The sequence below is a fragment of the Pleurodeles waltl genome, chromosome 6 (genome assembly GCF_031143425.1).
Source record: "Pleurodeles waltl isolate 20211129_DDA chromosome 6, aPleWal1.hap1.20221129, whole genome shotgun sequence".
Taxonomy (NCBI): domain Eukaryota; kingdom Metazoa; phylum Chordata; class Amphibia; order Caudata; family Salamandridae; genus Pleurodeles; species Pleurodeles waltl.
Window position 1 is genome coordinate 325,410,930 of NC_090445.1, and position 14,235 is coordinate 325,425,164.

General features: G+C 45.9%; 1 protein-coding gene across 3 annotated transcripts in view; it reads left to right on the forward strand.

Moving 5' to 3' along the window:
• Positions 1-14,235, forward strand: part of TM9SF1 (transmembrane 9 superfamily member 1) — a 105,146-nt gene that overhangs the window by 73,074 nt on the left and 17,837 nt on the right. For all 3 annotated transcript variants that reach the window (XM_069238171.1, XM_069238170.1, XM_069238172.1), the window contains one exon: positions 6,924-7,109. In XM_069238171.1, coding sequence (XP_069094272.1) covers positions 6,924-7,109 — 186 coding nt within the window. The remainder of the gene's footprint in view (positions 1-6,923; positions 7,110-14,235) is intronic.

Sequence of the window (14,235 nt, forward strand, 5' to 3'; positions counted from 1 at the left end):
TGGTCAAGCAGTAGGCTTATCAGAGGGTAGTGTTAAGCATTTGTTGTACACACAGGCAATAAATGAGCGACACACACACTCAAGGACAATTCCAGACCAATAGGTTTTTATATAGAAAAATATATTTTCTTAGTTTATTTTAAGAACCACAGGTTCAAGATTTACAAACAGTACTTTAAATGAAAGGTATTTCACTCAGGTATCTTAGGAACTTTGAATCATCACAATAGCATGTACAGTTTCGGCAAAAAATGGCAATAAGCTATTTTAAAATTGGACACTGCAAAATTCAGCAGTTCCTGGGGGAGGTAAGTATTTGTTAGTTTTTCAGGTAAGTAAAACACCTACAGGGTTCAAAGTTGGGTCCAAAGTAGCCCACCGTTGGGGGTTCAGGGCAACCCCAAAGTTACCACACCAGCAGATCAGGGCCGGTCAGGTGCAGAGGTCAAAGTGGTGCCCAAAACGCATAGGCTCCAATGGAGATAGGGGTGCCCCGGTTCTAGTCTGCCAGCAGGTAAGTACCCATGACTTCGGAGGGCAGACCAGGGGGGTTTTGTAGGGCACCAGGGGGTGCAGGGGGGGGAGGGGGGGGGGGAGAAAAAGGTCAGCACAGAAAGTACACCCGCAGCGGCACAGGGGCGGCTGGGTGCAGAGTGCAAACAGGCGTCGGGTTTGCAATAGGTTTCAATGGGAGACCCAAGGGTCTCTTCAGCGATGCAGGCAAGGGGGGGGGGGCTCCTCGGGGAAGCCACCACCTGGGCAAGGGAGAGGGCCACCTGGTGGTCGCTCCTGCACTGGAGGTCGGATCTTTCAGGTCCTGGTGGCTGCGGGTGCAGTGTGTTTCCCAGGCATCGGGTTCTTTGACGCAAGCAGTCACGGTCAGGGGGAGCCTCTGGATTCCCTCTGCAGGCGTCACTGTGGGGGCTCAGGGAGGTCAACTCTGGCTACTCACGGGCTCGCAGTCGCCGGGGAGTCCTCCCTGTAGTGTTGGTTTTCCGCAGGTCGAGTCGGGGGCGTCTGGTGCAGAGTGGAAAGTCTCACGCTTCTGACGGGAAACGTGTGGTATTTAAAAGTTGCTTCTTTGTTGCAAAGTTGCAGTTTCTTTGGAACAGGGCCGCTGTCCTCAGGAGTTCTTGGTCCTTTTAGATACAGGGTAGTCCCCTGAGGCTTCAGAGGTCGCTGGACCCTGGGGGACGCGTCGCTGTTGCAGTTTTTCTTGAAGTGGGGAGACAGGCCGGTAGGGCTGGGGCCAAAGCAGTTGGTGTCTCCGTCTTCTCTGCAGGGCTTCAGGTCAGCAGTCCTTCTTCGTCTTCAGGTTGCAGGAATCTATCTTGCTTGGTTCTGGTGGCCCCTAAATACTCAATTTAGGGGTGTGTTTAGGTCTGGGAGGTTAGTAGCCAATGGCTGCTAGCCCTGAGTGTGGCTACACCCTCTTTGTGCCTCCTCCCGGTGGGCAGGAGGGAACATCCCTAATACTATTGGGGGGAGGAAGTCAGAGTCACCTCAGCTCAGGGCACCTTAGGGGTTGTCCTGACTGGCCAGTGACTCCTCCTTGTTTTTCTCATTATCTCCTCCGGCCTTGCCGCCAAAAGTGGGGCCGTGACCGGAGGGGGCGGGCCTCTCCACTGGGTGAGATGCCCTGTGGCACTGTAACAAAGGGGGTGAGCCTTGGAGGTTCACCGCCAGGTGTAACAGTTCCTGCAGAGGGAGGTGAGAAGCACCTCCACCCAGTACAGGCTTTGTTACTGGCCACAGGGTGACAAAGACACTCTCCCCATGTGGCCAGCAACATGTCTGGTGTGTGGCAGGCTGGCAAAAACTAGTTGGCTCACACTGGAAGTCGGGTATGTTTTCAGGGAGCATCTCTAAGATGCCCTCTGGGGTGTATTTCACAATAAAATGTACACTGGCATCAGTGTGCATTTATTGTGCTGAGAAGTTTGATACCAAACTTCCCAGTTTCCAGTGTAGCCATTATGGTGCTGTGGAGTTCGTGTATGACACACTCCCAGACCATATACTCCTATGGCTACCCTGCACTTACAATGTCTAAGGTTTTGCTTAGACATTGTAGGGGCATAGTGCTCTTGCACGTATGCCCTCACCTGTGGTATAGTGCACCCTGCCTTAGGACTGTAAGGCCTGCTAGAGGGGTGACTTATCTATGCCAGAGGCAGTGTGAGGTTGGCATGGCACCCTGAGGGGAGTGCCATGTCGACTTAGTCATTTTCTCCCCACCAGCACACACAAGCTGGCACGCAGTGTGTTTGTGCTGAGTGAGGGGTCCGCAGGGTGGCATAAGACATGCTGCAGCCCTTGGAGACCTTCCCTGGCATCAGGGCCCTTGGTACCAGGGGTACCAGTTACAAGGGACTTACCTGGATGCCAGGGTGTGCCAATTGTGGAGACAAAGGTACAGGTTAGGGAAAGAACACTGGTGCTGGGGCCTGGTTAGCAGGCCTCAGCACACTTTCAAATCATAACTTGGCATCAGCAATGGCAAAATGGCAGGGGGTAACCATGCCAAGGAGGCATTTCCTTAGTTATTTTATGTGCTAGAAGACACTCCACCAAAACTGTAACTATTGTGGCAGATGGTTCAGATTTGGTAAATAGTGTACAGACAGAAATCAAAATCCTCTTTAGTCTCACCTGTCTGCTATTCTTAGTTTTTCCCTCTCGCTGGCCCAGCAAGGTTATACTGGGTACCATGGGTGAGAAACCAGTGATGTCACTTCCAGAGTAGATGGATGATGGTAAAATCATTAATGTCACTTCCTGCGCAGATGGGCAATGGAAAATCAAGTCCTCTTACTCAACTTGTTTTAAAGATGGTTTTGGCAAGGAGCCAGTGATGCCATCTCCTGTGCAGTTGGATGATGGGAAATACACTACAAAGGCAAAGTCCATTTTCCCATTTCTTATGTCTGATAATATTCCCTCAGAGAATATAAAAACTACCTCTTGCCCTATACTAGGAGTAAAAAGTCTCTTTCGGTGTTTTATAAATGTGTGTAGTCAACTTTGCGTTTACTGTCCTTGGATCTGAGGATTTTGACACTTGACCTGTAAGTCTTTTCAGAAAATTATGTTTTCTATATTTAGAAATTAATGACAGAGATTAAAAGCTACTTGTGTTTTAATAATACCAGAAGTCAACTTGCTACCCAGTATTAGTGACTTGTGCGGATCCTTACATAGGGATGAAAAACCTGGCTTTAATGCCGCTCTGACTATTCTTTCTGCCAATGTGCAAGCAGTGTGAGTAAATTGAATTGGAGGTACATAGCTGGACCATTAGTAGGGCCCCATGTTCCTGTTATTTGGGTATCCCAGTTTTCTGCCAATTCATAATGCGTCTTTGTGTTAACAGTGCACTTTGTTTGTTCCATTAACATTTTTACCATGGATTTGCAACCCCACGGGATCAGGTTAAATGTTGAATGCCTTGTTTTTGTTAGTCTTATCACTCTTGGACAACTTTGAGGTGTGGCCTTCCTTCAGTTTAACTTTAGTATGGTCTACTATCCCAAATAATTCAGCTAGGAATTTAGGACTCATTGTAGATAGCATGCCATCCATGAAAGATCAGGTGACCTCTGCCTACAGAATCTAGATCTCCATCCTGCATCTTCTTCACAGGATCTTCAGTTGGCTGCTAAGTCAATGTTGGAGAACCATTGTCCAGTGACTTATTTCCCTGGATAATGGAAATGTACTGTATGTAGTCATGACATACAACTTATCCTCACACCTGCAAGCCATCCAGAATACATCAACATGCATGATCTATAATTTACCAAGTAAATCACCCTCAGCAGTTGTTCTAAATTTCCTACATTGACTACCTGTCTGCAAGTGGGCTGTTTTCAGGCTGCTCTGCCATGTACATAATGCCCTCTGTGTAATAGGCCCACACTACCTAAGAAGTAGAGTTTTACTTAAACCTGATAGGACTCTCAAATCAGCCAAGTAAGCCACTATGCTCACGCTGGCCAGAATGGGTGGTCCCCCATTCACTTATCTTGCAACCATCATTTTGAACATAGTTCCTTTGCACTTGAGGCCAACTACGAGCCTTCAGCTATTTAGGAAGCTTCTGAATTCCTGGCTATTTCAGTGTTAAGGAGTATAGCCTCTCTTTAAAGCCTTCTGGTCTCGTTTTATCTGATTTGTGGCTCTCTTACCTGCTTTGACTGCGCTGTGACATTCATTAAGGGATGATAGAGTGCTCTACAAAACACAGTAACTTATTGTTTTGATGATTTGCATAGCAATACTAATAAGATCTTTGTTAGATAATGCTAAACTTGAGATAATATCCCGTTTCGCTGAGGTGTCATTACTAGGATAGACTGATGGAGCTTCTGACTGTCACTTTCAGATACACATCAGCTGGATCAAGTTAAAGAATTGAAGCCCTCATCACAAGTCTCTACTGCCATAGGGTTATCATTGCTAACAACAGGACTGAGCACAGAAATAGATAGCTCAGTAGTTTAACCACCTATCCTAAGGGGGAGTCAATTGGAATTAACACAGCATTACTATTTATAGTCCATATGCTATACATATCTTTTAAATAAATGTTATTTTTGTCTCGAAATAGGCAGTAATTGAGTTCTTAGCAAATTGTATTGATCTGTTTTTCACAAATGTTTGCTTAGCAGATTTCCAAATATGGACATTGTTCTTAAAGGGGGCTGCACGCTTTTCCTACAGTGGGCATGTCCTTTACGCTGCTGTTGTGCTTCGGTGCCCTTGGTGTTGATATCCTCCAATAGGAACACACTACTTGGTTAACGCCACAGCCTGTTGCCTGCTTCAACTCCTCACTGGGGTGGACTTACTAGGTAGATTCATACAGAGAACACAGTGTTCTTCAGTTTAAGTGCACTTGTGCAGAACAGTGTTGCATATTAACACTGAAAGGTGCTACTCCTGGTCTTCAAGATGATTTGTTTTAGCATCAGGCTACTCTTCCTGGTGCTGACTCCACTGCTTTGCAGTGTGTAATTCATTGGAGGGCAAGACATATTAGAGGCAGACATTATCAAGGCCAGACAGTTTTTCAAACAGATGAAGTACACTTGTGGGATAAAATGTTGCAGAATAACACAGAAACTTTTGATTCGCTAGGCTCACCCTCCTATTGAAGTTTGGCAGACAACTGCTTTTTGTACAATGGGAGCTGTGCAGCTGTTCCCTGGACCAAGTACAAACACAATGGACTTCCTCCACCTGCCACAGGGGCAAGACCACAGCAGTCCTGAGTCTGAAGCAGTGCAGCATGCTCAGTTGGGGAGTACAGTGTCGGTTTGTAAAAGGAGCTGCATGTCTGCCCAAACACCACCACCACCACCCCCATCCCCCCCCTCCGCCAACCCCCCAAGACACAGTTGGCCAGTCAGACTGTAGGCAGCCTGCAAAACACTAAAAGTAGTAACAAAACAAGCCCCTTGCGGATACAGGAAGAACAGATCAAATAAGTACATGTGTAGATGTTATATAGAAAAATACAACGATGTGCAACCATACAATCAAAGTATAATATATGTTTATAAAAATGGAAAATAAACTGAGATTGATTATTGGCTGCTGAGCAACAAAGGAGGAGGAGGAGGAGGAGGAGTTTGAAATATCGGGGTTATTTGAAGGACAGTATTAAGTCTCTGTTGATACTGTCTGTTATTTGTTGCTGTTCTGCAGTGAATTAAATAAACATAATCCTCCCCTTTGTGTCCTTTATAGGACTGTAACTTCCATTGGTGTTACCTAAGACGTTTTATATATTCCCATAGTTTTGGGACCAAGGTGGCTAAAATATGAGAGGTGTAATTTAAGATACTCTTTCTGGTTTCTTTTTTTGTTTTATCTTTTTAAAAAAACAAAAACTTTTTGGTGGGGAGGCTGTCTTCTGTAGCTTTTGTTATTTTGGTGTTGCCCCTACTCTGGGTGTTGTCTCCCACTTTCTCTGAGAGGTGTAATTTATGCGTTCTCGGTCTCCATCAATCTATCAATGCTTATAAAGCGCGGCTACTCACCCGTGATGGTCTCAAGGCGCTGAGGGGAGCCAAAGAGCCACCAGGGTTCCTGGCGCTGGGCGCGGTCCAGGTGCGGACGGGCGCAGATGGGCTTGACTTGGGGGCGCCAGCGGTGTAGCTGTGCTCCGGTCACCATTAAGAAGGGGAGGCGATTGGGGGAATGGTCAGCTGGGAGGTGTGAGGGCAGGGAAGGTGCTACGCAGGGGGAGGGGTCAGAAGGGAGAGGGGAAAAAAATGGCTAAAAACAGGAGATGATAGAAGAAAAAGGCAGAAACGCAAGAGTGAAAGAGCGACAGAGAAAGAAAAGGAAATACTTACAATGATGGTCACTAGAACCACCAGGGATGAGGCGCAGGGACCAGGAGACTCCCAGTTCATCCCAGCAAAGCAGAGGCAGCAGCAGCCAGAGGAGCTGAGGAGGGCAGCAGACAGTGACCAGGAGGTTGCTATGGTGTCTCATCTGGTGTTTGTATTTGTAGATGGGGTCTATCGTAGGTTGTTTCTTTCGTGATGGTGTCTCCCTTGATTTGTTTATATGTTTTGTGCTGATTCTCGGTGACACATCCTCTGGTTTGTCACTCTTTCTCTTGTTCATGTCTCCTCTTGTTTAACTTTCATAACTTCTAAGTAGATAACAAAAAAATACTCTGTGTAATGACAGGGCCATACAAACTAGAAAAGTTACCTCACAGGATATTTTTTGTTATATACTTATATGCCACCTACCCTAATGTATTGTGTGCCTCCTACACTAAGTATATTCTCCTGTATGTTATGTATTTCTAAGGGGTATTGCTTAAGATTCAAGCCCCAGCCTTTGCTTATCTTTTTGGTGTTTTATTCCTGCTGGTCACTAATACCACATACCTCTACCCACAGGGATCATCATGATGGCGCTGTTGGGCATGTTCAACGTTCACCGCCATGGTGCCATAAATTCTGCAGCCATCTTGCTGTATGCCCTGACCTGCTGCATCTCTGGCTACGTCTCGAGTAGTTTTTACCGGAAGATTGGGGGTGAAAAATGGGTATGGAACATAGTGCTGACTACCAGCCTTTTCTCTGGTAAGAGTTTGTAACACACCCTTTACACAAGTGGACCATCGTTTTTGATTACCTGTATTCTCCTTCTGCTACATATCTGGCGTGATCTGAACCTGTCTGGATTCACTCACTACCAAAATAGGATTCACTTGATCCACAGCCCTCCCAAGTCTGTGCAGCTCCCATTATCATGGCTTGACTTCAGCCCTTACCTTGCACCCTTTCCCCACTCCAGGTGTGTGTTGACCACAGAGCACACAACATTTCACACAGTTTGCTTTCTCATTACTTGCCGTATGCATGGACCTACACGGCAGTTTTTGACATCTGAACTTTAAAAAGGCACTATTACATCTGACTCCGGAGGTTGGTTTGCAGCCAGAAACTGATGCAGATTCACAGTCTCTTAAATAATTCTGACGTCTAAATGGGAGTAGGAAAGGCATTCTGAAAAGGCACATAATACTTATAGTTAATTTGAGGGATTGTCTATAACCTCAGCTTTGTGTCACCTGGGACAGACCTGTCTGGCAGTCGGCTGTTGCCAGACAGATCAGTTCAATAAGCCAAAGTGGCTCAATATAGAAACCTACTTTTAGAACCAATGTGGACCAGTATACAGGACTTAATACTGATATCCTGTTCTTTAACCTCCGAAAAGACCGCAACAACAGCATGTACGTGGCCTCCTAGTCACAAACACAACATACATAGCACAGGAGGGTTCCAACTTTTTTTCTGCTTGGCGGATTGATATGTATAAGAAAGCCAGGCCACCCAGTAAATATTCTTGCCTTTAGGGTCTTGATTTTAGTGGCTTACCTTAATCTCAGTATCTCTTATCACCCTGCCTGTTGCTCACAAGTATGCATGCAGCGTGAATGGTAATTTCTGATGTGGGAGGCAGGTGTTTACAAGACCGAATCAAGATGGCATGCAGTGCTTAGCCTTCTACTAACGAAGACCTTCGCTTCCTTGTAGACTCCCTGAATGTGGCAGACAGGAACAGGCAGTGGAAAGTGTGAGAAACCTCCTAGCCCTGTCAGATTGCCTTCAGGAAAGAAAAATCATCCTGCAGCCAACAGGTGGACCAGAGTGTGTTCAGCAAGGGTAGACACCCAAGAGAGCGCTCACCAGGACAGGCTCAATGGAAATCTAAGCTCCATTAGATCCCCAGGCCCACTAAATAAAAAGCCAGCTAGGCAAAATTGCGATTGTGAGCACTGTTAGGGAGTCCTCAGACTCCCACTCTGGTGCAAAGATAGGAGGCGCAACCTATTCCTGACTACCTGCCCTCCTGTTTGTACTGTAGATGGGAACAGGGCAGTAGTACAAGCCACTGCACCATTAAACATACACCAATTACATTTCAGCTAGGATCCGGACCTTGGTGAGGATCAAGGAGATGCCAGGCAGACTCTTGTTGCCTTCTCACTCCCATAAAGGCTAGCAGTAGTATAAGCAGCATTAACACCACTACCAGAGTGGCACCAGCGGGAGCGGCTGGCATACCCCATTACTCTGAGACAACCAGGGTGTGATAAGGGGCTGAAAGTAGCACAGAGTAATACATTGAAAAAACATGCATTTCGGATCAGGGAGGCCATGTAGAACTTGCACGAGAGAATCCTGATGACCAGCAAGGTGTGCAGAACATGATCCCTCACTTATAGAACTGTTATTAGTGATCGGGGAAACCAGAACTGCCATGGAGAACTCAATGGATACTGTGGCAGTGGGCTTTATCTTGCTCCGGACAGATCTTGGGAGAATCACAGAAGAGTTCCAGCAGCAGAGAACACAATCTGTGACCATAGGGGTGATCCCACGGCAACAACACATGGCTATTGGTCCCCCCTCAAAAAAAAAATTGGGGTCACAGCAGTGAAGAGCTTTGTTGAGAACTTTATACAAACTATAGTGACACAAGGGCAACTGATCTCCCACACAACAGAAGAAAAAGAGAAACGACCCAGAAGGTGGTGGCATTAGAAGACAGACTGGGCAGCTGAGAAGCAAAAGGCAAGGAAAGACCCACTCGCAAATTGCCATGGTGCTAATGGTGATGGGTAAAGGTAAATACCAAACCCGGGGTCTGCGCTGGGGGCCAGATTGTGAGGATGTGGTTCTGCAGTATGCCAAAGACATGGTGCTATACCTGACAGATCTGCTGCTATCGCTACCATGTGTCCTGGATATTTTCTGAAAATGCTTGAAAGTTCCGGACTAACTGGCATAAATCAGTGGCATTCTCGGTCACCCCATGGCAACTGCCGCTGGGCTGGGAAGACGCCCTTGGTGTGGGCGCAAATGAGATTTAAATATCTTGCATTTATGTGACACTAGATCCACAAGCCAAATCTGGGGCAGACACTGGAGGAATTATACGAGGGACATACAGCACTGTCAGTGTCTCTCCTTTTTGCTGCTGGTTGGGGCTGCGTATAAAATGGTGATGTCACCTAATTTCCTTTGCAGGCTACAAAATATAATGTATGAGGTCTTTGACAATTTCTACAGTTTGATGGACGCCTTGATATGAATGCTGCTTTCGAACGGTTGCAACTCCATAATAGCGTGGCCCATCCTGTCTAGGAGACAGTATAATGGTGGTATAGCACCCCTTAAACTTTTCTTTTCTAATGGTTGATCCAGTTGCTGAAGCCAGCAGCAATGGCGACAGTTGGCAGATGGACCTCGGAGAGCTATGTTCGCAGACTGTACAGTAATTGTTGGATGACCAGATCCCTGTCCTCAACGGGTTTAGTGATAGAAACTTGGTAGAAAGCGATACGATGCGTGGGATAGGAGGAAAAAGTGATGTTGGAAAACCCCCTGTGAAAAGGTGATGTCTTCAGGTAGCTTAAACACTTGGCGGGATAGAGACAATGGGACATATTAGGGATCTCTAAGCTGGGAGACGCCTGGGACACACGAGATCCTCCCATTTGCGTAACTCCAGTGACAGTACAAACTGACATACAGTCAACACTTCCGCAACACAGAATGATGGCTTGCCTTCATGCGACACAGGAGAAAACTTCAGGAGGTTGCTGAGGGTTTAGTCTAGTGCACTTTTAGGTGTTTCATAGAGCCTATTTTACCAGGACCAGGCTTTTCTAAATGGGGGAAGATAGATAATCACAGGTGCCTGAGAGGTCGCAGCCAGACTGATACATGACGGGTACATTCAATTACATATATGGGGTTGTCCACAGCTACGATTTTCCTGGACGCAGGTGGGGGTGCTCGATCTCGCACATGGCAGGAGAAGACATTGATCTTAACGCCCACACTGATAACCCTGGGGATATGAGGAGAACCAACTTTACCTAAATACACACCACTGATGTGCAACATGGACCGGATTGTGGGCAACAGAAATATTTTCAGATTGTTGGTTAGTCCAGCACTGCCAGGGTGGAAAGACTGGACCATGAATATGTACTGGTGTATGAGGGAAGAGGAGACTGTGTATGCATCCCTCAGATGCCCACACAAAGCAAGCAGTCTGGATACAGTGGAAGGACTATTGCAAAATAGACTGAAGCCACCAATAATAGTGTCTGGTTCGCTTTCATGGGCACAAAAACAGAGTAAAGCAGAAATTGGTGGTTCTGAAGGATTTACAGTTACATAGGAAGGAAAACAATATTTACTATAGCCCTGTAACCCCATGATGCACAGTGAACGTGGGTTCCTATGAATAAAGTTGTGTTCAGTACATCTGGCATTGGGATAATGTTCCTCCCTACAAGTATTGGAGGTTTCTTAGGCAAAAGACACTTGAGTATCTAAACCTCCAGTGTCTCTAAGAGATATCTGAATCAGTTTGAATCTCTGCCAAAACCCCTACTTAAGGATCATTACAGACTTAGACCGTTTGACTCATAAACCTGACAATTGTCCAAACCGATTGCAGAGCCACATTGCATGATAGTCAAATTGACCCTGGTAGCTGAGGACTAGTAGGAAGTCATCTGTTATGAATGAGACCCAGTCCTCCTGGTCAACGGTCTGCTTAAATTCCAGGATGCTGCTATCCACTAGAAGTCAAGCTGCTAGTGGCTCTATAATGACCATTCTTTTTCACTAGCAGTTCGTTAATATAAGTGTCCTTCAGAAGAGACTATAATTCACCAAGAGGTAGCCTCTGAAGACAGCAAAATGGATTCTTCCTTGTGCCATTCATGTAGGTTTCGAAATTTTATCAAACTTTATCGTTTGATAGCTTCTCCAAAAAATAGTTGGTTGACACATTTCGGACTTTGTGGAATTACAGGCCTCATCAGGACCACAGTGAATAAAGGAACACTTGCAACCTTTGTCTGTATAGGGCTTGCTTGAAATCAGTGCTGATAATATTTAATACAACAAGTCTGGAAATGGTATCGGTACCTTGCTAAATCCGGGTTAAAGAGATTCCCTGTCTGCTAACATAGGCACTGGGAACCAGCTGGCTTCCTCACAAACTCACTGCAAACTTGTGAATGGTTCCATAGCCAGGGCAAACATTAAAGGCAATATGGGCACACCTGTCTCATCGCCAGTCCTTAGAGAAAGGTTGAGAGGGGGTGCAGTTAACTTGCACCCATGCTATAGGATGGGTGTAAAGAGTCAGACATAACAAAGAATTTCTGATCTATACTTCTAACCACAGACTCCTATCCTTTTGAGTACCCACAGGTGCCAGAATGGATCCAGGAACTCTAACAGCAGTGCTAATGCTTGCCGGTTGGTGGTGCCATACAACTTCATCTCCACTTTGTTCCACTCCGTAAGTGACGAGCAGAGCCCCATATAAGTATCACTCATGTGCGCCAACATCATTTCCTTTCTTCTCACACCTTCAGATGCAGATCCAAAGCTGTGCTCTCTTGATGTTCAAGGGAACATGTCAAGCCTATAAGGTTTACACCTTGTAGGTGAAATTGTGAAAAGTGACATTCAGGAGAGACCAGAGATGAACTTCTTTGTTCGATACTCCAAGTTTATATAATGTGGTCTACAGCCCCACAGGGAAGCAAGGAAGAAACGCTTTCAAGTACAAGAATTTGCGACTAAATAGCACAGGTAGGACAACGGCAGGTACAGCATATTGCACAAGAGCAACACATCCATGGGTGTTGGCTCCTAAAGAAGTCTTCAAAAGTAGGAAGGACTCAACTGGTATGACACAGATAGTACTTTGTGCATCAGAATCCTATACAGCAGGGTTCAACCAAAAACATGTCTACTGTAAAAGAGGGACTACAGACCACCTCAGGCAGGTGTTTGAAAACTTGCCATAGATCACCACTTCCCATAAATAAAGGTCTAAAGTCCTATGGGGAGCTACAGATAATATTACGTTTCTAATTCATCTGACACTACACCCAGTATTTTCACTGACACAAGAGTATTTTAAATGGGCAATGAAAAGATCCTTACTGAAGAGCACTTGTTGAGGAGCCCGATAGGCACTGCACTATCCTCACAGCGTGGGACAGAATCCTATGATGAAGGATGCCACCTTGCTGGGTGTGGATTCTTTCCCCTAAAATAATTTCTTCCTTGCTTCCTTATGATGCCATGAATATCTAATGAGCAGATCTGCCATTTGCTACAATTGCCATCTGTCTGTTTTGCGCTGGAAGGTACAGGCTTTTTTGGTCAAACGAGCATTAGAGAAGGTAATGACTTTGGAAGTGGGGACTGAATGTTATTACCACTGCTTCCTTGTATCGAACTAGGACGGAGGCTTTCGTGCTATTTTGGCTCATCCCCCTGACAAATATTTCCTGTGAAAAGACAAATTCACTATGCTCACAGTGGCCCAGGTTTTGTCTGCCCTGGGTCCTAGGGACTAGTTTCCACCTAAAGTGTAGCACAGGATTACAGTATTCCTTCCCACCGCTGAATCGCCTGCCCTGAGTTCTGAAGAGCATCAGGAAAGACCAAGCCTTTGTCACCTTATATTGGGCCAGGAAACTGTGGTACCCAAAACGTCTGGCCTGAGCATCGGTCCATCAATCAGGCTGCTGCTTCAGGAGACCCTTCGTTTACAGCAGCAAAGCGGGGTCCTGCACCTGGGTATTTGTGACCTTCACCTCAGTGTGTGGAGATTGAGTGACTGCAGCTGATCTTCTTTGATCTCGCTTTCAAAGTTATTGCCCTTGTCGTTCGTCCTCTAAACTGCTTCTTCTGAAAAGACAAGTTCAAGATGCTCACCCTGTAGCAACTTCTTGTTGCCCCGGATTCAGGAGACTGGTTTGTGCTAGTGGACATGTAGGACGTCTACTTCCACATTTCCATCCTGCAGTTTCAGAGACAATACTCATGGATTTGGATAGGCCACAAGCACTTTCAGTTCTCGGTTTTCCCATTCAGCCTTACCAGTGCACCTCAGATGTTCACGAAAGGGATGGTGGTGGTCGCTGCCCATCTACGGAGGTTGGGAATACCAGTCTTGTACCTCTACAGTTGGTGGCTTAATGCGAGCTTGCCTCAACCACCTCCAGACGACGGCCAACCTGTTGACATCATTGGGTCTTTCCATCAGTGTGCCAAAGTTTCACCTCATTCTTTCACAGAGATCCCTTTCCTTGGAACAATTCTGGACATTGAGTTTTTCTGAGCTTTTTCTCGGCCAGTCCTGGATATTCAGGCTATGATTCTGATGTTTTAGCCTTTGACCTGGGTCTCAGACTCTTAGTTTTTTTTTTTTAAATGTGTTTATTAAAGTTTCAGTGTTACAATGTAATTAACTGCAACGAAGGACATCATGTACATTGACTTAGTACATACTTCCCCTTAGGCATCAAAACACAGCAAATACTATTTCTCCCACCCCTAAATGGAGCAATACACACATGAACAGCAGACAGTACAAACTTCATGTAAGGAGGCTATGGTCCAAGTGATGAACGGTGAAGGATATGACGAACGAGTTGATCAAAGGCATCAGCATATGGGATGTTGTGTATATCGATATGAGGCTATGTGACAGCAGGCTGATGAGCCTGGGGTGGCTGCATCTGGCGGTATCTATGGAGTGGACTCCATATATTCCCAAAGTCTGGAAGGGACAGGCAAAAGTTTGGCATACAACGTTAATCGTTCATTACAGTAGATTAAATCTGTAATCCAGGTCTTGAATTTAAGCACC